Source organism: Poecilia latipinna, unplaced genomic scaffold (assembly GCF_001443285.1).
Source record: "Poecilia latipinna isolate Pla-1442-1.1 unplaced genomic scaffold, P_latipinna-1.0 Scaffold1398, whole genome shotgun sequence".
Taxonomy (NCBI): domain Eukaryota; kingdom Metazoa; phylum Chordata; class Actinopteri; order Cyprinodontiformes; family Poeciliidae; genus Poecilia; species Poecilia latipinna.
In genome coordinates this window covers 126,875-152,629 of record NW_015114014.1, presented here as the reverse complement: position 1 = coordinate 152,629, position 25,755 = coordinate 126,875, and the positions used below count along the sequence as shown (strand labels likewise).

At 39.3% G+C, this 25,755-nt stretch overlaps 1 protein-coding gene across 7 annotated transcripts in view; it reads left to right on the top strand.

Moving 5' to 3' along the window:
- cadm3 (cell adhesion molecule 3) overlaps nt 1–21,229 on the top strand; it is a 146,844-nt gene extending 125,615 nt beyond the window's left edge. For 5 of the 7 annotated variants that reach the window (XM_015056666.1, XM_015056668.1, XM_015056667.1 and 2 more), the window contains exons 8-12: nt 10,052–10,224; nt 10,595–11,026; nt 11,432–11,452; nt 15,232–15,357; nt 19,478–21,229. In XM_015056666.1, the coding sequence (XP_014912152.1) occupies nt 10,052–10,224; nt 10,595–11,026; nt 11,432–11,452; nt 15,232–15,357; nt 19,478–19,596 (871 nt within the window). In that variant the 3' untranslated portion in view covers nt 19,597–21,229. The remainder of the gene's footprint in view (nt 1–10,051; nt 10,225–10,594; nt 11,027–11,431; nt 11,453–15,231; nt 15,358–19,477) is intronic. The other 2 variants (XM_015056671.1, XM_015056672.1) reach the window with 2 other exon arrangements.
- Nucleotides 21,230–25,755: the final 4,526 nt, after the last annotated feature.

Sequence of the window (25,755 nt, the reverse complement as noted above, 5' to 3'; positions counted from 1 at the left end):
GCAACCATGCTGAGTTTTTCATCTGCCAGAGCCACACTAACACAAGTTGGTTCATGTTGTAAATCTTTATAATGGTAAGCGGAACAATTGGGGCTCAGTTCAAAGGACCAAAAACCACGACACCAAAGGCGAGGTGGCAAAGACAAAAAGGGGAGCTTTACTTCAAAAAGAAGATGTAAGGTTACAGAAACCAGGTGGGAAAAACAACTCAGGAGGAGCAGCCAGAGGCAGAACCTGATACATAGGAGGGACTCGTCAGGAATAGCAGAACACTGAAAAGTGACAACACTGAGCTCAGAGGAGAAGACGGGTGACCTACTGCGGGTTTAAATACTAAAGGACTGATTAGTGAAGTGGCTTCAGATGAACAGAAGAGAGAGTAAAAAGGAAAAGATCAAGTTCAGACCCTCTCAGACATCGCAGCTGAGGCAGTGAGTTCATTAGGTTTTCAGATAGTTTAAAACAGAGGAACTAATGAGACACACCGTTGTGGGTGCCCACGTTGCCTGGAAACAATGCATCATCACTGCAGCAAAAAATGACTTCCTTTTCTCTCACATTACAGAAGATATATATCATGTTCTGTCATCAGTAAAAAACAAAAACAAAACAAAAAAACATAAGCATAGATTAAATGCTTTGAGGATTTTGCTATAAATTTGATGAAATTGCAGTAAATAACCTAAGTACGTTGAATTCTTCCATCAGGATTTGAATAATTTTTTCCTTGAATTTAGAACAAGTCCGAAAACTCAGAATATATAACAAGGCTAAAAGAATTACAAATAAGGGCTTTGATATGTCTGTATCAGAGCCTGAATCCATCGGTGTCAATTGCACCTCCCCGAGTCTTCATTTGTCTCCTTATGTTTAAGGTCTCATTAGGTTTAAGCAATTTACTGACTACCTAATTAGCGTGCCGGGGTAATTAGGATCTTTAAAGGAAAAGCAGCTTGGTCCAAGTATCCTTGTGTCAAAGTCACTTACACTTGCACAAAACTGTAGCAAGGTTTGAGGTATACATGTGACTGCTCTATCTGTTTGGATAGGATTATGTAAAAACTAAACTTGTATTTGATGTTATTTAGCAGAGAAAGCCTCATTATTAAGTTGTTTAAATTCTTGGAGGAGGGTGCAGGACTTCAACAGAAGGAAAATGAGGTTCAGGCAAAATGGTTTGAAATGTTAATAACCGACTTGCAGTAGATAACTTTTTTTAATGTCTTCATTTTGTATAAATACAGATAAGTTCTTCCTGGAGGCTAAAGTTAATGACTATGCTGAAGGACACAAAGACCCAAGTAGATTTTTTTCTATTTAAAACAAATCAAAACTGTTAAAACTATAGTCAAACTATCATTAAATTATTATTTACAAAGACCATCCTTCACAATGTTATTGTGGTGATGGGAAAAATTAGCAAAATGCAAGAAAAACTTCATTGGAAAAATAGATGCATTTAAAAAAAAATGTGTAGGAACTTTGGTTTCCATAAACAAAAATGTTTCATTCTCTGACATGAAACAGATGTCCTTTTTATCTACTCCTTAAAATCGAGAACACCTCATTTAAACGTGACATGTGAGAAAACATCAATAAGAAAATAGCTGTCAGAGCAATAACTAAATAGTTTAAAATAACTGAAACTGAAACCAGGCTGGATTTGGTACCACCTCGCTCCAAGGAAGGGAGAAGGAAAAAACTTAGCAAAAAGGGACTCCTTAGCAATAATTTGGTACTATTTACAATAAAGCTAGTTGCTAGAAAGACTTTTCAGAAAAAAGCCTACCATTACAAATGAAAATATATGGGGTCTTGTAAAACCTTCCAACACTTTATGTGGAATTGCTATGGTGAGGCTAAAACAGTTTCTTTGGTGAAAAGAAAACCTTCCTGGGGGATATGCTGTGAAACTAAGGATGACTGGAAATGGAAACCATAGTGGAGGATCTGTAGCCATGTGGGAACATTTCTCTTCCAAAGGCCCATGGACATTTGAAAGGCTTATGAAATAGAGTTTTATTCAACCAGTGCGACATTTTTTATACTGGAACTGTTCAAAATTGTAAAAATGTGCTTGAACTAGCCTCTCACCTCAGGCTATATGGATTCATGCTAATTTAATCCAAGTTAGCCAAGATAAACATTTACTGCAGGCAAAGTTTTGCTGCTAATAACCTCTAAACAAAACTTAAAAAAAACAACAACAAAAAAACAATACAGAACAGGAGCGCAGTATAAAGATGCAAAAATATAAACACTCTTGAAATTTAAGCAAGTGCATCAAATTACATGGTAGGCATACAATCATTAGCACCAATAAACACCTCCAAAAATAGTTACACCTGCAGGTTGCTTGTACAGGAACCAGCCATAGAGTTTAGAAACACTTGTAAGTAATCAAACATTAACATGTTCAATTTCTGACAACTGCCTGAGCAAATAGTTACTTGTTCAAACATGACTCAGGAAAAAAAAAAAAAAAAAACATAGCAGCTGCTTGTACAAGCTCTCATGTTTTCACTCATATGATTTGTACACAATTCCTCTGAAGGCAACACACACAGAAACAAGCCAGCGTCTTAAATCCTGCCCACACAAATATACTCTTCCACTGGCCTCTCTGCATTATAGATGAACCTTCATCGATCCGCTCTGCCATCCTCTCGCTCCTCTCCTCCCTGCCTCCTCCCATCCCCTCCGTTGTCTGGTATCTCTCGGCTGGCGTGTCACTCACACCTCGTTCGCCGCTCTCCGCCTTGTCACGCCGCCTCCTTGCCCTCCTTCCCTACCACCTCTATCCGTCCTTTCCCATAATTCTCCTTCTCTCGACGTGCACCTTTTCACCCGCCCTCCCCGTCAGCTAGACCGTCCTGTCATCCTTTCCCTACTCTGCCGTCGTCGCCCTGTCATCGTTTCACGGGAGGGCTGAGGAAGAAGACTAACTGCTAAGTTTGACTGTCAAGTGAAAAACAGAGGGGGCTGATGAGAAGGAGGTGACTGTCATTGCATGTATGCATCGATACAATAAAAGTGGCTGTGACGGAGTCCTACGGGCAGATCTGCTGAGAATCTGTCTGTGATACAATAGCACTCAGTGGATGAAACCATCCCTTTGAATTATGCATGCTCTTACATGAGGAATGGCCCTGTGCTGCAGTAATAAATGGCTCTTTCTTGTCATAATGGACTTGTCAGTGCAAGAGTTCAGGAGATTCTATAAATATACTTTAAGACTAAATATCATATTTTAGTGTAAAGAAAAACTAAAAAGCTTGAAAGTATAAAATATGAATAAATCACAAAAGGCATTTCCACAGATTTTTAAATCAAATCAGTAATTTTAAAACACTTTTATAACATAAAATCAGGCTTTTAGAGTCGTAACTTAAAAACTGCATTTCCTTACATGATAGCAGCATGTAGCAGTAGCAATACTCACTTGATGCCTATTACAATCTATCATTAAATAGAGATTGTATTCTTTGGTAAAAATATTGTTTTCCAAAAGTATATTGAACTGATGTGTGACCTAAATTAATCACTGATCCCTTCAAATGTTCCTCTTATACATTTAGCGATGATAATTAGCTTTGGGAGAGGCTTCTTTTTCTATACTGTTAAATAAATGAGAATGATTTAATGTTGCTGCACTCTAACTAAAAATCAGTATTTCAACTTAGTTTTGTATAGGTCACCATATAATTCTGCTTTTTTAAACTCAAATTTGAGATACAAACTTTGCTATCATATGTTATGCTTTGATGCCCAAGTTTGGAGTTTGAAATATAGTGTCACTCTTATGGGGTTTCCACACCTGATAGTCCAGTACACTCAATTTATTGGGACCAGAGTTGGAAGATTTGTCACATTTTCAGTCAGTGTGGTTTGCTTTCACACTGAACTTTGTCAATCGAATCAAATTCTTTGGAAAACCTGTTCCCCTCCTCGCCAGTGGTGGCGCTGTACCAACAACCACTGGAGGAAATGACACAAAAACCTCTGAAGAAGACACGGAGCACAACTTCATTCATGAAATGTGAACAAAAGTGAAGCAGTGTCAGATTTTAGCAGGACTTCTCTTTTGTCTTTTATAAAAGATCACAAGCTCTTTCTTCCACTAGTGCTGGACTCTTGTGTTTGTCTTGGTTGTATTTACCCAGAATGCCCTGCATGGTCATTTTTGGAGCGGTCTCTGGCCTGCATGGCGTTCACATATGAATTTGAGAGTTCACGTCAATTGAGCCAAGACCAAGGTTTCTAGGCGGACAAGAGTTAACTTTGTTTGGTTTGCATCAGTGTTCGATGCGCACGTTCCCAAACGAACTGGACTTAAACGAACTAGAGTTCGATTAAAGCAGACCAAACAGGGTGGGAGTAAGTAGAAGAAGTAATCAAAACTACGATGTGTTCTTTAAAGTATGATAATATATTGTTCATAGCTAAGTTTCAGAAAGTGCTATTTAAAAAAAATAACAGTATATAAGAAGAGGATGGCTAAACAGGAGGTGGAAAGGGAAGAAAAACAAACAAAGAGGCATAGGAGTGGCAGTGTGAAGTGAAGCAAAGCGACGTGTGGGTGGAAGGGAGACAGAAAGATATGGTGACAAGCAACAAATGACCAAGACAGGCAATGAGAGAAAAAAACAAGAGGAACTCAGTGAGTGTGTATCTGTGTGTTTTAGCATCACCTTGTAAGGCCCATTTTTCAAGCAAATACTACATTGTGAGGACCCCATTCTTCTTATAGGTCCCAAATACCCATAAGAAAAAGTACTGTTTGTGGGTTAGGGCTGGAATATGGTCATAAAAATGAATGGAATGCAAAGTCCTTGTGAAGATAGAAAGATATACTATGTATGTGTGTGTGTCTGTGTATGTGTGTGTGTGTGTGTGCGGTAGAAAAAGGAGAAGGATTGGAGCGTGCTCAGTTGTGTGAACAGCGGCTTGCGGGTGAACTAGTGTCCAATCAAATCAGATACAGGCCGTCCCTGCAGCTGTCAGTCAAAACCCAATCACCGCGACAACACCTTTCCTCCGACACACCCAGCCACTCAGCTCCTTCGCCTCCCGTCGAGCTGCCCTCCCCAATCAGACTCAATAAATGTCACACTACATTCCCCTATCCACACTTTTTTCCCTCAGTAGTTTCATCGTTTTAGGTTTGAAAGGATGGCTAAGCGTGTCGAATTCTTTCTGGTTTCTTTGACGCCCAGCAGCAAGAAGGAAAGGCAGAAAATCTGCGTTCTACAATCTGTTATATTTCCTATCTATTTGATCAACGCAGCCAACAAGTGTTCATAATCTCATCACATTTTCACTCCTCTAGTCATTTTACAAGTTAAGCTCCTCTTCCCGTGCTCATTTAACACATTTAAAGCCGAGAAGGTTTGAAGAACTAAAACCTGTTTCATGCGAGCATCTGTAAGTGTGCAAGGTCATGGTCCGCTTTAGAAACAGCAGGAGGCGTGTAATACGATTACAGTAAGCTGTAAATTATTTTAGGACACGGCTGCTGATGCCTTATATCAGTCTTACTGTCACTGGTTACATTGAGAAAATCACTAGCTCTGTAGCTATACCTACCACTAATAAGACATCTGCTTTCTCATGATAACGAAAAAATCATTCCTACGCGTTGTTCCAAATTAGACATTTGACTTGGTATTTGCTGCATTATGTGGATGAGTGTAATAGTGGGTCCAAAATATGACATGCATTCAAAATCTGATTTTTTTCCAACATGACTAATTAATCCAACATTAGCACTGCATAGTGAAATTAAAATAAAACGATAAAAAGGACATGAAACTGTTTAGAAGAGCAATTAAACAGTGACGGAGAGACTCGTATTATAACTTAGGGAAATGTAGTGTTCTCTATTTTAGAGCGTTCTCCACTGGACCCTAAACCCATCACAGTAACAACAAATTTCGGCATCGCTGGCTTTCTAAACTAACAAGACAACAAGAGCTGGCAGAAATTGCATCACTATTTCCAGGCTTGCAGTTAAAAAGAAATCAGTTTATTGACACATGCTTGTGTCTGTGCTTCAAAATGTTAGGAAAAGTCTCCTAACAATGTAACTGCGCAGAGTCCTGCTGCATGAGACAGCTTTGTCTGGATGATGTTACACACTTAACCATTGATTTCACTTTTTATGAACAATTCACAAACCTTTTTGATGGCTCTGGAAGTGAGCACTGTTACCGTCGGCTGCTTTTGGGTGCCAAAAAGCAGGGAAACCCACCCAGAAGAAAGAAATACACACGTGGAGCTTACAGTATGCAAGGGCCTGGTTGAGAACCTTAAGAAATATTTCATAAAATTTTACCAAGACATTGAAAAATATATATTTTTACCTGTATGGGGAAGTAGAAAAATATCATTTTTAATTATAGCATTACATTAAGTACAATTTGAATATAAGAAATTACCCCAGATTACAGAGACAATAAATGCTGAAGAGCTAAGAGATCCAGACTATTCCAAGTCTTTGGCAAAAATATGACTACTTTTAAAGTCTTTTAAACTCCTTCTTCTGCATTTCACACTGATTCATTGATGAATCATTCAATCTGCTGTGGCCGAAACGCTTGTCATACAAACTGCTTAATTGATTGCCCTAAAAATGATTGTAAACGGCATAATGAGAAGCATTGTTGTGATGACATGCTGAAGGCGGAGTGTCAAAACACTTAGGAGCTTCTTAAAGAGACAGATGCACAATTTCAAGGCGACAAATTATAAAGTCAATTGTCTTTTAAGTCATGTTTAATATATTCAGCATTTTCATAACAACTGAAGTAGTTACTCGATTGTACTATAAAATGCCACTATTTGCCTGGAAAGTCAATATAAACTTAGATCAGTTTATGCGTATCTGAGACGACTCAGCTCAATATCCTGGTAAGATAATCATTACTGATAATATGCCACATAACCTCACTGAACCTCACAGAAATGTAAAATATTTTTACTCTGATAACTTAGCTGGTGTTCCTCTGCTGCACCGTCTATCTGACCTGTCAATATCCTTTACTGACAGCTCTGAGCACAACAGCTGTCAGCAATGTCAGCTCAATGGCATGAGTCATAACAATACGGCAAAGGAAGAAACTGAAACTTTTTACTGTTTCTTTTCTTTTTTAAGATAGAATACTGAAATGAATCTTGTTTTTATTTCACAACATAATGGAGTTGAAGCCTTGCTGGCTGATTCTAACACCTAGTTACTTAATTTTGCTGATGCAGTGGTGTAAATTTAATGCAGAATTATATATTTTCAATATATTATCTATATTTATTTTTTCCCAATAATATATTATATTACCTGTTTGCTGCATTTTTGCCAAGCTTATTAGATGCATAAATATTATTGTCACTTGATTTCAGGACCTTCCAGCAGTATTTTATAAAGGCTTAAAGGTTTCTCTGCTGCTTTTTACAGATAAAGCAGCAGAGAAACTAAAAGTTTTGTGTGATTTTGGACTATGATCCCCTCTGCTATTACCAAGTAGAGAGTAAAATATCTGTCTTTAGAAGTCAAGCTTCACTTTCTTTTTCTTCACCGCTGAGTTTCACTGTTGGATTTTTAATGCTTGGCAGGAAGTAACAGCATCAGAGCTTCTTTTGTGAGTCGTGCTGCCTTATGAGCCTCAAAACCCCTCTGCTGAGAGCAAATGGAATCAAAAGAGTTTAACTGGATCCATCTGCTAAAAAATAAAATAAATAAACTTGTCAGACTTTATACAGCTGAGAGCTTTACAATTTGATTAATTATTTTATCTACTGTTAAACTCTGAAAATAGCGACTGAATCTAATCTGCTGTCTCTGTTATCAAATCTGAAAATACAGAATCTTTCATGCAGGGGTCATGATCATAAAATGATCTTCAAATTTGAGCTAATGGACGCTTGCTAAGCATAAAGCTCACACTAAAAGCAGGTTTTATAGCCGTAAAAGAATACTTTACACATGCTTCCTGTGACAGGTTTGCTGTGTTCTGACCCGTAGCCGCTGTAAAAGAGATTAGCTTTACATTCAATAACAGAACACAAGCTACAGCCGTTAAATGTGAAGTTAATTGTTCAGTTAATTGCATATTATGTCACATTTGGAGGCAGCGTAATACAACAGCTGATTACATTTTATAGCAGGTAACCAGACGCACTTGCTTTAAATGCTTAATGCTTGGATAATCTTTTTTTCATTTGTCTTGGGAGTGCTGACTGAGCACGTGAGCTTGTCTTTGGCACTTGTATTCCTATAGGAAATGCAAAACTAACAAAGCAATGCCAAGTGTCGAGGGACTCGGCTGTTGTTTTTTATGTTAGCTCTATGCAAGTTTTAGAAAGAGAGAGAGTTTGTTTTTAGCTCAAGTTATTCAGTTTGTTTTATATATTTGGTGTAAACTGACAAATTATAAGAAGAGGGGATAAATGTTCACTTCACTAACACTTTAAATCTACTGAATGCACCTTTATGTGCACATTTCAGAGAGCAACTAATCAGTCCAAGACATCCAGATCCGTCCCTGATTCAGACTTGCTGTCATTGTAATTACTGTACAGCGCTTAAGGACTTTGCTATTTGCATAATTGATTCTTTTATCAAGGCACGTCTCGCTATCTCTCTCATATACAATCTGTTACGCCAAATGGATTTTTCTAACAAGGGCAGATCTGAAGCTCTGATTCTGTTGTCTCCCTCTCACTGCGTTTCTTTTCATCTCCTTTTGGAGCAAACACCTCCGTCTTTCCGATCATCATACTCGCATTTTCTTCAAAAACTTTTTGTTCTTTCTACAACAAAAGGTGACCATACCTCCTAAAATCCTTCACATTTCATTAGGAAACACCTGAGAAATACAATATCAGAAAATATTACAATGAGGATATTTTTGGTATGATGATAAAAGTTGTGATATGTGCTTATTTTCTTATTTGCCCTTCCATCACCTTGTGTGACCTGTAGCATTTTGGACAATGCCATTTGTGTCCGGTGTGAACATCTGCAGCCGTAAAGCTCAGTCCAACAGGCTAATGATTACGTTAACATGCAAATAAGAGTTTTGAATATTATCAGGACACTTTGGATATGTTAGCCAGCAATTATTGAACTCCAAAAGAGTCCTTTGTGATACGAATACTGTGGACACAAATATTGTAGTGACATATTTGCAATAGATTGTGTCTGTAGCCCTACACAGACATCAATGGGTTTTTTTATGAGATTTTACGTGACAGAAACTCAACGTTGTGGTTTTTCAGCTTTAAACAGCAGCTTAAGATCAGTCAGACTGCATGGAGAAGAATTATGAGCTTCAGTTTACAAGTCCTTAAACTTGTAAACTTTACAAGCTGCTATGTTTAGTTGCCTTGTTGGAAGGTGAATCTAATTCCAAGTCTAAAGTTTTTTAAGTTTCTGGCAGGTTTTCTTCCAGCATTGTCCTGTATTTCTCCTCAAATGTCTCCATATTGGTGGCATATTTCCTGTCGTTACTGAAAAAGAGAATCCCCGGAGCATGACATCTCCACTGCCCCTGTTTACTGTCTGTGGTGTGTTGGGTCATGTTGGCCAAAAACGTTAAGTCTCATTTAGGTTAGTTTGCCTTTGACTAGTAAGTCAGTTTAACAGAGGTGTAATAAGAACAAAAACAGCCCAAAAGATTCACTTTATTTACTAATTATGTGACTTCTGAAGGTAGTTTCTTTTTCTGTGGATTGTCTTTAGGGGAATCAAAGTAAAAAAAAAAAGAGTTGTTAATAGTAAGATATAATATATTTCTTTTTTTATGAGCTACTTTGTCTTGTTTATGACATTAACAAAAACAAGAGCTAGTGATTGTAACATGATAATCCTAAGATTACCTTTTTGTTTCATCTATTGCTGTTGTCTTTTTTCTGCTCTTCTTTCTTCTTCTTGAATCTTTTTCTCTTTTTCCACCTCCTCCACACCTTTCTCCATCTTTTTACTCCACTGCTTCCATACTTTATTTGCAAAGTGTGCACATCAAGCAGCTCAGGTTTCTCGTTTCATCTGTCTCAGGCCCACCAGCTACTTCTGGGAGAAGGCGGAGGGAGAGCTCCCCCCACTGGCCAAAGCCGACGGTGCTTTCTTGTCCTTTTCAGTGCTCAACAAATCAGATAATGGCATGTACATCTGCCATGCTGCCAACGACGTTGGGAAAGGCAGAGGGAGCTACACACTTCAGGTTCAAGGTAAGGGGAGAAACACTGAGGAGAAGTGGGGATTTATGTTGAGGCAGGGATCTTTTACATTTCTTCATGTTCTTTTATTTTTATTTCTTCTGTTGTTTGTTGTGGCTTTGCTTGTACGTCCATCTTTTTTCTCTTCTGATTTCCTTTTTTTGTTTTGTTTTGTTTTTCTCATCCAACCGTGCAACCATAACCACCCAACCGCTTTCGCACATTGTTGCGCCTCTTTCCCCTGGCTGTTGATGTGCTGTGTTTGTTCAATGCGTTGGTTGGTCTGTTTGTGTTTTTTTTAAATTATTATTATTATTGTTACGCTTTGCTTGCCTATTTTTCTTTGCCTTGTAACACATATTCCTCCACCCGACCCACAAAGACGACCCCGACTCCTCAAACACAGTTACCCCCACGTTTTTCCCCACTTCTGTCTCTCCCTCCTCCCCACCTGACGTCTTCCAAGGCTCAGGGTCAGACTTCAGTGACTTCATCTCCACCTTTTCCCCTGACTCCTCCCCTTCGACGGCTGTGATCTCAACCACCATCCCGCCATCTTCCACCACCACCACCCTCTCCAACGCCCTTTTCCCTGACCTGCCCTTTTCCCCTGACTCCTCCCCTTCGACGGCTGTGATCTCAACCACCATCCCGCCATCTTCCACCACCACCACCCTCTCCAACGCCCTTTTCCCTGACCTGCCCTTTTCCCCTGACTCCTCCCCTCTCATCCCTCCATCCCCTGCAACTCCCTCCCTCTCATCCCTCACCCCCTCAGTTTCCGTCCAGACGAACGGAGTTTACACTTTCACAGGTAAAACCAGTTCCACACTTGCACTCACACAAGACGTTTAGTAATGGAGTGGAAAGAGTGGGGAGGGGGGACATTAAAGTCACTGCTTTGTTATTTTCTCCTTCAATACACAGACTGCATAGCTGTCAGAGACACTTGTTTTATATACAGACCCATGCAAACGATCCCAGAAAACACACAGTGATGGACAAAAATTTGATTTTTGTGGCTGTTTGCAGCTATTTCATGCTTTTTTTTTTCTTGTTGTCCTCTTTCCTCTTATTGATATTCCCTAATCCTTAACCCCCGTATCCTCAACATGCACTCCTCGTCTTTATCCATGCATCCACTCGTCCATCCATCCATCCCTTCATTCATCCATCATTCATCTAAATATTCAACTGTCCATCTACTCATCTTGAGAAGGTGATGCACGCAACTTGACAGGTATAACTTTTTCCAGCAGTCTCATGTTTGTGTGGGTGTCTGTCGTTTTCAACCACCTGTCTGTGCATCTGTCTGTCTGTGATGCTGTCTTGTGTTTGTATGTCTGATTTTCTAAAAACTTACGCTGAAAAATGAATGAAATCCCCACCCACACAGCATACAGGTGCTTCTTAATGCATTGGGATGTAACTGAAAAGCCCATAACAGTCATTTTAATTCAAAAAGGGAAATTCACATGTAAATTAACAACACAGATGGATACACCTTAAAGGGGACCTGTTAAGAAAAATGTCACATTTTGCAAGCTTATACTCTTCCAAGTGCTGAAACAAACTCACATAGCTTTTGGCAATAAGTTAATGTTTTTTGGTCTCTGGAAAATGAGCTGTTTCAAAAACCTCCCTTTTGTTGTGTCACAACCGAAGGGCACTGTGCCGTTACCTAGCAACCCAAGCTGAGATCCAGTATGTTTGGTCAGCTGGTTTTACCGTTGCATTCACTGTACAATGGCTGCTGGAAAATGCAAATGTTTGTTGGTGACTTACCATCCAGAAACCACTTGCTACATTCTAGCTGGTTGTGCAGGAGGCTCCATTTCTGCTGTTCAAAGGTGTATAGTTGTATAAGTGTGCATTTGTTTGCAGTCATTGACATGTGTGAGTGTAAACATTGAGTTGGAGTGTGGCTGCTGCAGCATATTTGAATTTCAAGTAACAAGTAATGATTTTGTGCAAAACATGTAATGCACATGTTGGTCTATGGGCCTATAACCCATAGACCAATCATAACCTGTTCAAGGAAGTATTATTGGTCGCCCGTAAGCTTTTATTTTTTCTAAATTTAAAGAGTATATGTTACAGTTATTTGAAGCCCCACATTTAGCTTTTAAGAAAATTAGAAATTAGAACAACAAAATAAAAGCATGTTATGGCCTACCTACGCAATCATGGAATGGACTGCTGCCTTGACAGTCGATGTCTGTCCAGCAGTCAGACACAAAAATCCTCCACAGTGAGGATAAGCCACAAAATGTCCTTACTGAAAGAGCTGGCTGATCACAGAATGCTGCATCCAAGCATATTAATGGACAGAAAAACCTGGTGAGGATTCTCTGGGAGTGGACTGCTGCTGGTGACAAAACAGAATAAAATGGAAATAATCTTGCCTAAGATAAAAACATAAAGCCAGAACGTAATGTACAAGAAAAAGATGAGAAATGCCATGCTCAACAATGCAGGGGAGCTGAAGTCTGGTCACTAAGTGAACATACTGTACAGCGCATGGACATGGTTTTCATGAGGCCAACAACTCCTGTTTATTGGTCTATTAAAACACTGCATTATTATAACATTAACATTTTCTGAGTAACTGAATTTTGGAGTTTCATTAGCTACAACCCATAAACTTCAAAAATTATAAGAAATACACACTTGAGATATATCAGTCTATGTGTAATCAATCTGTGATTATATACATACGAGTTTCACTTTTCAAACTGAATTACAAACTTTTCGATGACGTTCTAGTTTATTGAGATGCACCGGTGCCTTCCTGTGGTTCTTGTGTTTTTTTCTGTCTGGTGTTCTGGGGAGAAAACAAATGTTGAACTCTGGAACAGGAAAATGAATTTTTGAAAGCACCACACACACGACGCACATGGACAAACCGCCTCTGAACACAACAAGACGTCACACACTCGCATTTCTCTAAGACATGCCAGCTAGCATGACCTCTTAAATGGTACAAGTCATTTACACATTGTTGCACTTCATGTGTGTGTGTTTGTGTATGTGTGTGTGTGTGTGTGTGTGTGTGTGTGTGTGTGTGTGTGTGTGTGTGTGTGTGTCAGTGTGGTATAGGGTGCGGGCGCTGGCTGTGAGTTGTTCTTGGGTCTTGTCTGCCTTCCTTTGATGCTGACAGCAGGATTTATTGGCTCATTCTCATTCTCGCCTCGTCAGCATGCCCCTCTCACCTCCACGCCGGCCATTCAGAGTGTGTGTTCCACTTTAAGTGTACTTTGTCTTTTTCTTCCACTTCTCCCTCACTCGTCAAGCTTTTCCGCTGTTCTGCTCTCTGCCGGTTAGCTCTTGTCAGGTCCTACACTTCTCTGAGAAATAGAAGTGCTACTCCTCCTTGCAAAGTTGGGTTCTCACCACATCAGCTGGTTGTGATCTCGTTCTTTTTTTCCCCCATCTCTGCATTTGTCATTGTATCCTGTTACTGTAATCACACGGGGTCTCCAAATAACCTTTGTCTTTTTTTTTTTTCCTTTTGTTTGGTCCTTCAAACACTCGCTTAATGGAATCCAACTTCTCCCCTTGATTTCACAAAGTGTTTTATGCTTTTTATGTCCCACACGTTGGGGAAGTGCCACTTCAGGATTGATTTGATCTGAGTGACTTTCTTACAAACACCCAGGGCTTTTATACAGCCTAAAGAGACAGGCGAAATAAATGCTGTGTCAAATAGTTTTGGCTGAAAACTGATACCTTCTCCAAGCCCTAAGAGGCCAAAATGGCCGATGTAAACAAAAGGGAATAAAACTTTAAATCTCTTGTGGATGAATTTGTAAGTAGTTCTACTTCGTCACAGATTAAGGAGGAAACACACAAGCAACTATTAACTATTGATTTACAAAATTCACAAAAAATATTTTTTTTCTGATAATATTAATAGCACATAATAAAATACATAACTAGTATTTACTAATAGGTGGTCATATTTATTATTACGTGTTATATTACTACATTTTTCTTTTTCTCATGGTTAATTGCTCTATGTTTGTATGTTTTTGTAATGTTAACTGTTCGATAAATATATTAAGTATACAAGTCATAATTACCATGATGACCCATAATGCATCTTCATTCATAAGGAGGCACTTTGAAGTCTTTTCTGGTTAAAGTAAATTGCTCAATATCAGCAGATTTAGGAATAAAAATGAAGGAGAAAACAAGGCAACTGTTTTTCTGATATATATTTAAAGCATCTTCATTCAGAGCAAAGTGGAACCAAAGTCAAATTTCTTGCTTGTCTGCATAAACCAGGTGAATAAAACTGACTATGACAACTCATGCATTAACTTTCAAGAGATTAAGATATTACTTGGCAGCCATGTTGACAATGTGATACCAGAAACAGTCCAATGACTGCTGCACTATCAGGATATCCTGCTCGTTTTGGACCCCCAACAAGTTTCTCTGTCTTTCTAAAACTTGCGTAGAGCTAGCATAACAATAAAACCGACAGCTGGGGAGATTTCACCCAACATCTGGAATTATGTTCGTTCCCGTTCACTGAAGGAAGCTGTAAGCTGCACATTTCTGTGTAAGTTAGGCACAAACAATTGTTAATGGAGGGTGATGAAATTGCGACTCTCTTTCTCCTGGCTTTGTTTTTGCTTCCCTGTTTTTGTCTTGTGAAGAAGGTTTGCCACAGTGGGTATTATATTCTGACATGTTTCTTTGCTCCCCTGTTCTTATCTTTTCTTTTTGCCTTCCCTCTGTCACTCTCCCCATTATTTTCTCTCGCTCTATTTCTGCTGCCTTTCATCATCTGTCTTCCATTTCCACCAATATTCATCCACCAACCCCATGTTTCTTTTCCTCTCCCCCATTATGATTCCTCTGCTTCTTATACATCGAGGAATGCTCTCTGTCTTGTCTTTTCTCTGTTTTCTTCTTATCTCCTCCAGCTTACTCTTACTCTTATATTTCCCTTCTCTCGGGTCCTAACTTCTTCTCTTCCTGTCATCCCGCCCCGCCTGACCTCCTCTGAAGACACGACAGCCATGTCGGGACCTTCAGGCATGGACCACGCTGTGATCGGAGGGGTGGTGGCTGTTATCGTCTTCATCCTGCTTTGCCTCCTCATCGTCCTCGGCAGATACCTCATCAGACACAAAGGTCAGCAGCTCTGCACAAACAAACCCGCAGACGCACTCATACATTCATGTATGAACATACAGAGAGACAAGCTGGCATACATGTGTGGATGCATGCAAAAATACGGCAACATATCATCCCCACATACACGAATATAGAGAGAATGACTGAGGGAATTTGAAATGTAGAGGACAGAAGATGACGACGGAAGTTTTTGACATTCTTAAAGTGTATCACATGTATTTTCGGTTTTTATGTCACATTAACATAAAATAGTGTTGTGTAAGGAAGTATAACATGGTTTTCAGTTACAAATACAAATCTGACATTCTTTTGAATGCAGGCCTTTCCACTCTGATACCCCTAAATAAAACCCTCTACAAAGAACTACCTTCAGAAGTCACTTAATGAGTAATTCAATTCCACCTGTGTGTAATTAAATCTCTGTGTAAATCTGCCAAGGTCAAGGTTTTAGAGGTTTGTTTGAGAACATCAGTGAGCAAACAGGAACATAACGACCAAAGAACAGAGCAGCCACGTTAGAAATAAAGAGGTGGAGAAATTTACATCAGGATTACGTTATCCTGGTCAGGATCCTGGTCAGGATAACGTAATCCTGACCAGGGATTACGTTATCCCTATCGCAAGATTTGAGCATCTCACTACTCAGTCCAAAAAGACAATAGTATAACTGCTGCCCCAATGACAGGTCAGTCAAAAGCAGCATTATTTTTGAAATGGAGCAAAGAAACCCATGAAATCTCTGGACAAGCTGCAGAAGTCCAACATAAAGACGCATCTGTTGGTAAAAAGGGAATAGTTGTATATTCTATAAATATACTTACATAAGAAAGGTAAGAACAAAGAGATTATTTAAATAAAACTAAAAGAAGTAGAAGTGTGCAATACTGTATATTTTGATAACAATTTAATACTGATACCAATACAGGTATATATTTTTAAAACAGGATACATCATCAAACTTCTGACTTTTAGGTGTTTTCTGGGTGTTCCTTTGAATTATTATTATTATTATTTTGGTAAAAAGAATTCAACAGGGAATTTGAAACTAAAGTATTAATCTCATCACACTAGTATCAATCCAATTCTCATACCGACATAGTTCCAGTGTTATCAGTATTTTAGATGGATCTGCCTGCCTCTAAGAGGAAGTCCTGTCTGCAGGGTTCCAGAGGCCATATTGGGAAAAAGATCAGACAAAAGTTGACACTGTTTGGTTTGCAGTTGGCCCTGAAACAGGCTCCTCATCATGATACATGGTGGAGACATTACACCGTTCCTCATCAGGGGCTTTGAAGCTGTTAAGGGTCAACGGAGGATGAAGCTAAATATAAGGCTCTTGGCGTAAGGAGGTTGGGGCTACAAAAGGAGACACCGACTATAAAACCAGACAACCACAGCTGTTTTCCTCTTGTCTGATTCGATCTGCCTAGTGCATAATTTTCCTTCAGCTTCATGATTATGCAGCATTTTGTGTTGGTCTGGTACATTAAATCTCAGTGAAGGCCATTGAAATGTGTGGATGTTACATAACAAGGATGCTTCCAAACAGGACATGGGGGGAACTGGGCACTGTTTTAAAATCCATTATGGTGGATGTGTTGCTTAAACTGGGCTGTGAGGCGTTGAGCCGACTGACGTGCAGAACCCAGATGGCTGTTTTGTGACGTCATTAGGGCTCTTTAAATCAGAGGAAGCCTGCTAGATGAAATGTAAATGTATCTGCAGCTTTTGTCACAAGACATATGGTGACCTAGATAAAAAATATACTGCAATTTGGAGGGAAAAATCTGAATAATTTGAAGAAAACAGTGAGTGATAGAAGTATTAGATGAGTTTTTATGACTAAAACTTTTACTTTGGTATTAGTGGGTGAAATATCTTTATATCTGATGACCTCATTGACAGATCTGTGCAGTCTGTTCAGACCTCCTGTTTCCTGCATGTTGAAGCCCCAGTGATACAAGCTGATGACAACTCATTACTGTTCATTACATGTTTTGTTTACTCAGCTTTCTTTCGCTTCAGATTTCGTCTTACTGGCAATTAATTAAGTCACAGTTATTTGGGCAAATGAATAAATCATACTGTTGTGATGGTAAAATTAATTACTCCCATCCCAGAGTGACTTATTAACTCAGTGGTTAAAGTTTTGTGAGAACAGTAAAATGTATTTAGTTTCTTTCTGTTACACGTTTACCTTTTGTCCCTAAAAGAAATAACCTTTTATGCTTCTAATGGGAATCGTAGAACAATAACTGAAGATTACAAGAATATGATGTAAGAGCTTGAAGATTCTCCAGAATATTGTGTGATTACTGCTTGTGCTCAGGTCCATTTTATTTCCCAGGTCACTCTGTCCGGCTCAGTTTAGGTTCCTGTTCAGCTGGGACTCACAAAAACATCCAGAGACTGAACTGATTGCCTCTTTGAGCAAAATTCAAATCAATGTATCCTAACTAAACAGCTCAGTATTCACAAATATGCCTCTAGTGAAAGTTTGTCTAAATATGTAGATTTATTTTTGTTTAAATAATTGTAAATGCCTGCTTTGTTATATGTAAGTCAAATTATGAACTTACTGCTGTAAAAGTGTGTTTCCCTAACAAAAGCTATGCAAAGCTAAGTAAACACAGTTTATGTTGCTGCATTAAATATTATACCTTATACATACATGACCAACTCTGGCTTTAATATTAACCAGATAAAATGCACTACTATTAGAAATGAGCTGCAATGCCTCCACAACTGTTAGCAGACAAAATCAAAACCAGTTTAGTCATTATTGCGTCGTATCGCACTAAAAATATAATTCATCCTTTCATTTTAGTATGTTCAGTTAGGGGTGCAAAGAAAATCCTAGAATTAAGATATTGGTTGTTAATTTTTCTTTGTTTGCTCTTTAAAAAAAAAAAGCCCCAACAGTAACAGCTATCGAGCTTTTAGTGAAAAACGTCTTTATGTAACTGAAACAATAGTTACATATATTCATGCTTATTAACATGAAGCAGATGCCCATTCTTCCTCTCATGTTGGAAATGGAAAAGAGAACATCCCATTAAAGTAAGACAGATGTGTGTCAAATTATCATAATTTGGGAAATGGTTATAGGAAAGACATCTGAACACATAATGTTGAAGAATTAACTTTAATATTTAAAACAACTGCAGCAGAGAAGAAATGTCAACATTTCTGAGTCGCAGTAAACAGGGGCATCCTACAGTCACCTGGTCTCCAATAGCAACCATTAGACACCATCTACATGCAAACTGAATATCTGAAAATATAAACTGGGACATCATTTGGTCTTTTAACAGCATAATGATCCCAAACAAATCACCTGATGGTTGATTGTGGCTATTGATCGTAAGCTGCAAACTTTGGCTTTAGAAGAGCAAATTTAGATATAGTATGATTTCAGCTGTACTTTATAATAAACTGACTTTGGTTGGTGTGGTGAACTTAAACAGTTTAGTTTTTCCCCATCAGAAAGGCACTGGTGTTGGGATGCTAGGTTTAGTTTGCTGCCAGATAATCAAGATCATGCAGAAACATAGCAAAACTTAAAAACACCATTGCTGCATTCTGGGTTTAATGGTTTTATGGTCATTTTAGTGGTTTATATAAACATAAATAAGTAGGCGGGTTCTCCCCACATCCTTAACCAGAATGTTGAAGCAGTGCCAGACTTCATTCCCAGCATCGCCACACAGTTGATCCTTTATTACTTTATCTCACAGAAAGCAGCTCTATGGTGATATTGAAATGTCAATTCTGCATATTCTGAATAACAATTAGCTCAAAAAGATTTTGGATAGTAAATAAGAAACATCATTAGCTGGTAGATTGATGTTTCTGTTGGGCTGATTATCTGTCTCCGCCGCAGTAGTTCAGACAATTAAACCACCAGAAAAACAACGAGCCGCTGAAAGCTCTCGTTGTATTTGCTTCGGAGCCACACTGGAACATGTTGACACAATCTCATCTCAAACATCCCATCCTACTGGGGACCTTCACTCCCAGTGGTTGACTTTTATGGCCTCTACAATCCTTCTACTCCACCCTTCTCCCCTCTGTCTCCGGCTCACTGGGTCACGCTTTTTTTCTCCTCGTCCCACAGGAACGTATCTGACCCACGAGGCCAAGGGTTCCGACGACGCCCCTGACGCCGACACGGCCATCATCAACGCCGAGGGAGGTCACTCCGGAGCCGAAGAGAAGAAGGAGTACTTCATCTAGATGGGCGGGGGGACAGAGTGGTGGTGGGGGGGAGAGAAAGCGAGGAAGAGGAGGAGGAGGAAAATTTGGAGGATCCAGCTGGAGGAGAGAGGAAAGGAAAAACCTCCATTTGTTTTCACAACAGCTTCAGTTCTTTACTCTGTTGAAGGGATGTTGGCAAGGGAAGGGAGGTAAAGAACTCTGGGCGGAGCTTCAACTACCCTCTTTGCATTGATACAGGGGAGTGAGATCTTTTGCACTGACATTCGGATGAACTGAAGTTACACACACACACACACACACACACACACATGCAAACATGCGCACACATACATGATTCAGTTCTTGTTTTTCCGCAGACTTGAACGCTCGTAGATGCTCAGATTAACAAAGCCGAGCTTCCTACTAACACATCCTGATCCATTATCACATCCTCTCACAAGCATCCCTTTTTTCAACTGTCGGCGCAGTGAAAAAGCTAAATTGTAAACCACATTCTGACATCGTCACGACCTCTTTCCTCCTCCACAGCACAGCCCACAGTGGGTCTGCCCCCTTCACGTTCCTGTCCTCATGCTCTCTATCAGAACAAGGCAGAGTCCCTCCTTAAACTTGCTTAGGGTAGACAAAATTATTGATTGGAAAACTTCATCTCCTTCCGTCTTTTTTTAATCTTTCTATGCCATCAAACTGCTTTGTGCGGACGTTCAGATTTTTCCACAACGCACCACCACAAAAACTTGCAAAAACAGCATTCCCACCTTGCGCTGCCAAGCCCAGGGCCTCCAATATACATATATAAATATATATAAATATATAAATATAGAGTTATATAGCATTCTTTTTACTTGACAGAAAACATTCGGTGTGTTGTAAATACACTTTCTGTTATTTTTCTGCATTCTGTCACTCTTCGGCGCCCCCTATCCTCTCTCATGCAGCCCGTTACTGCATTACAGCAACTTAAATACTCAAAAATAAAATAGAAAAAAAAAAGCCTGCCTGTTTTTATTACATGCGTGAAAATTCAGAGTCAAAACAATCATTATCTTTGGGCTAAAAAAAAAAAAAAAACATGTAACAACCATAATGTTGCAATCAAAACTAACCTTAACTGCAAATATTTGTACAAAGAATGTTTTTCCTATTGGTTTGTTTGTGTTTTCTAAATTTCTTTTTGGAATTTTTTAGGGAGATTTTGTGTTTCCTGTCAGCGTCTTGTTGTGTTACCGTCAGTGTTAAGAGTTTACAGTGTCTGCTGGTTTGTCAGTTCAACAGTCTTTTTGTTTGGGCATTTCTTTGCTTCTTTTGTCGTGCCGTGCTCCGTGGCGACACTTTCTCCCCTGCGTTGTCAAACCTTCAGCTCTAATCGGTGGCCAAGTCTGAGTTAAACATTCAAAATGAGTTTAATAGAGTTTCCTTCTTGTCTTTCATGTAGTTTCCCTTCAAACTCAGCCTGCTGAACCTGACTTTCACTTTCAGATCGCCGTTCTTGGCAAGGCCATCTGGCTCTGAGTCCGCTGAATAGGGGCTTCACTGGCTTTCTCTAAGAACCTGCCATGTTTGCTTCTCCGGGGTTGAGAAAATGCTCACAGGACCTAACAGGGCTGTCTACATGCATTATAGCCAAGTTCCTGGAAAAAAAGGGGGGGGGGGAAATCTCTTCCTGCTATGGTTTTCTTGTGTGAGCAGGACTCATTCGCCAGCTTAGCGAAAGCTTCCCATAAACGAACGCTGCTTTATTAAGGTTGAGACTTGGCCTTGGCAGTAGCAAGCCCCACTTGGCCCAGGCATGGAAATTGATTGCAATCTAACTAAGAGCCTCTGGCTGCAGGTTGTACACATGCCAAGGCTCTGTTTGGCCAGACGAGGATTTCAGGCTGCTCTCACACTCAAGAAAGTCATTTAGGGAACCTAATGTCCTCTTCTACTTTTCTCCTTCTCCCTCCACTCGTCTATTTCTTTTCATACTTTAATCAATCAAGCTGTCTGTGTCCTGATCCACCTTCACCCTGTCTCCCCTCCTCTCGTTGCTCCTTCCTTCCCCTCCCCTCCATCTCCGATACATGTCCAGAATCTCCTTGCCCGTCTTTAGCTCAGTGAGGAGCCTGTGTAGACGGAGCTGTGTGAGCTGAAAGCTCTCTGCGGTCGTGGCATGTAGGAGATGAATCACTGATCAGTTTTACAACCTTCACTACAAAAAAACCCACAAAAATATTACCAAGTATTTTTGTCTGGTTTCTAGTGTAAATATTTTTAGGACACTTGAAAAATGACAAAACTAACATACAAATAACTTTTCAGCATTGCAGGTTGTTTTAAGTAAGTAATTCCACTGATGGATTTTTTGATATATAACAAGATATTTCCATAATATAAGTAATCTGCCAGTGGAACTACTTTTCTATCATGATTAAGGAATTATTGACTTATAATAAAACAAGCTCCTACATTTTGCTGAAAATTTGTTTGTAAGTTAGTTTTGTCTTATTTCAAGTGTTCTAAGATATTTAAAAATACGTGGTAAGAGTTTGTGTTTTTGCAGCATTCCTGTATTAAGTGTTGTCTGCTACCTAAGAGGATTTAGTGAGTTTTTACTGAAAGAATTATTGGCTGGTATATGTTTAATTGATGCAGATAATAGTGTTTTTGGTATTTTGCGATACAGCCATACTGTCGCCGCAAAAGTACAGAGTCATGGGTTCGCACCTCCTGCTGCTTGAAGTTTGCATTTTGTCCCTGCACCTGCCTGAGTTTCCTCCAGGTTCTCCTTCTGCAAGTCCAAAGACAGGGTGCAGTTAGGCTGCGAGTGTGCATGAGCAAATCATCATCCCTGTTCGTCTCTCTGTGTTGGCCCTGTGATGGACCAGAGGCCTTTCCGGGGGTGTGCTCTGCCTTTGCCCTGTGGCAGCTGGGATAGGCTGCATCCCGGGCGTACAGCCCCTACAGCAGTGGTACCCAGCCCTGGTCCCCAGAGTCCACTGTCCTGCGTGTTTTGGATCTTCGGTTTCCAATAAGCACCACCTCTGTAAATACTAATGTTGCCAAGCACCAACATGCTGGCGCTTTTTTCTTTACTGCATCCGGATTTTGACTTGGCAGTTTCTACCTATTGGGTCTGGATGCTCGGATCAAGGATTTAATTATGCATCCCATTATTCGTTACTTGACATTTTCAAATGGGAAGGATGGAAACGAAGGTCTTCTGTAGTTTGCCAGCAACCTGAACCTCAAAATCCAATATGGCTCCAGCCAGTTGAAAGCAAAATAATAAACAGTTAATTGCACATTTGTCAGTGTGCATCTTATTAAGTTTAGTATCAGATTGTGGTCTGCAACCTCTTCTAGTGAGCAAATAAACAAAAAACAATAAATAATAATAATTATCCTTTTACCGGCTGAATTATGTTATGCATAAAATGCATTTTTCTGTCAGATTCTAAAACAGGTTATTAATTTACATATAGCTCATGTCAGAAAACATGCATTCAGATCTCTGGTATGAAAATCAGCTGAATGAGGCATTATTTCAAAGGACTTTGACTGAGAGATGTCAGCAAGAAGCTCCCAGGATAATCTGTGTTGAAACTGTGTGAACGAATTCATTATTGAAAACTTAAACTTCTTGAAATACTAACAAATACTCCTTTCTTTTGAGCAGCTTCTGTTTGAAGCTAAGATTATTCTATATTCAATTCAACTCAAAAATTGGGTTAATTTTTGTTTTTGATCCAAACAAAAATTAAATATGGTTTAAATGACTCATATAATCCAAGCGTCTTCAAAGAGTCGTTTTGGATGTTGATGCTGGGGGCAGAAAAAATGAATCTAAAGGATCCTCTGAATGAAGACTGTTAGTGTTTGACAGCCACAACATGAAAACAGCTCAATATTCAGGTGACAGAGATGGTATTTTACAGCAACATGTCTTGGATAATACCACCAGGTTTTGGCCAGGCCTGCTACTCCACCTCAGTTGCTTTTGCCGCTCCTTCCTAAATCTCTGTCTGGCCACATTTTTTAGAAAGCCGGGCAGAGAGATGTCAGGGTCCACAGGATGTGATCCTGGTCACCTCCTTTTCAACTCCTCTGGGATTTTGAGTCTGGTATTATTCAAGCTTTTGAGATGCTAATCATTTGCATCTGGTCACAAAAAGTATATCTTGTTGCCACAGTTACGCATTTTAAGTTTCTGAAAGTGAAACAAGAGCACATTTCTTTCCTGCTTCACAACATCATCCAAAACCAGAGGGGTTAATTGTCCAAACATGTAATGTCTCAAACATCAATAGTGACAAATGTCTTCAAATCAGAAGTAACAGGCACTTTGCTGCCACCATTAGTGGTACAACTCTACAAATTAATTTCTGTAAAAGGATAATAATTTATTTTTTCTTAAGAAAAATCTGAATCTGTATATATCAATTCCTCCTAAGGAGTTGTAGCTTAAGATTTCATTGGTGACGTTTACCTTCTCCTCTCAGTAATTAATATCTTTAGCTTAAATTTAAAGTTTAATGGAAACAGAACTAGGAAGAACTGAGAGAAATGTTACATTACCCATAAAAAATAACCCATAAAAAATACTTCAGAACTGAATTTGGAGTAATAGAAACAACATAATTGTTGTGGAAATATCTAATGACCACAAATACACCACAAATAAATTCACTTTGTAAAAAAATGTTCCATGTCTTCAGTTACCAAAATCTGGTCAAATGTGGTCAAGATGAGCAAACAGGGAAAATCTTTGTGAATATCCCAGTTAACACACACCGGGGTTCAAAAACAGGCTTCTGAGGAATTTGGTGGCACGCTAAGGATGCAGTCTTTGAAAGTCTATGTGCTGGAGCAACACGTCTTCAAAAAGTGAAGGATATGAGGATCAGGGTCTGGGGACCATTACTCTATGGGATAAAGCAGGCATAGCTGATGGATGGGTATTTTTTTTTTTAATATATATATTTTTTTATTTTGAGTTTGACTCAGCTTTTCATCTCTGTTATGGTTGAAGAGCAGAGACTCAGCTCTGTCTCAGAGAGCTTGTTGCACACTTCAAAGACGTTAGCATTGAACTGTATTTAGCCTCAGTCCACTGTAACTCTGCTCATGCTGGAGAGAGGAAATACTTGCCTCCTACTTAAAGTATAATGTCTTTTTAAAAACTAATGGACCTGTATTTGCCTGTAATTTATCGTCCTGTTCTTTGTCTTAGTTAATGTGCTAGCATGTAGCTTGCATGAGGAATGATTGGAAAGTGTAGATACTGCTGGAGACGAGAAGTGCCGACAAGCCACTCTCCTGAGACTTCGCTGCTGCCCTCTGTTCTGCAAACATACGCCGTGTCCCAGATAAATCCGCCTGTAACCTCCTCATCTCTGCCCACCAACCAAGTACGACTCTTTCTGCTCTTTCCTCCAACACCCCAACATGAAATCTGCATTTGTTGTTGAACTGGGACGCGCAGTCAGTGAAACTGTATTTTCTAGCTTGGGTGTGATGGCGACTAACTGTCCCCAGGTGCCAGCAAAGCATCGCTTCTCTTCTCCGTCTTCAGTCAGTTTTAGCCGGACTGTCCCTCACTCAGAGTCGTCATCTCCTCTTTAGGCAGTTGCAAACAAGCTGCCTGTCATTTTCCCCCCATTTTGTAGAGGAAACTATTTACTTTTTAAGTCATGTTTTTTAAAAGCTGTGCATAATCATCAGTGTTTGAGTTTCAGTTTGGTTGATTTATCTTTTTTTTATTTTTATTATTATTATTATTATTTAGATTTCCCAAAACTTGAATGTTAGAATTGTAGTATTTGCATTTATTTTCTTGTTTCAGCAACCATTTTTATATATTTTCCTGTATATAGTGTTGCCTTTCTGGAAACTCTTACATGCAGACCACACTTTACACACACACACACTATGGGTGCATTAACACACACATACATGAATATGCACAGCAGGTATGTCTGCTCCTGTGGTGTGTGTGCATGTACTTTAGTGTGTGTGTGCCTGTGTTTGTGGATGAGTGTGTATCAAATGACCCAAACAGACTCCAGAGACACTCTTAATGTGTTGTGTTCACAAAAATATTTTTATTTCCATGAATAAAGAATAAAAAAAAATCCTATTTTTTTTCTTATTTGGATGATAAGTCTTCCTTTTGAGTAAATATTCATATCACATGGA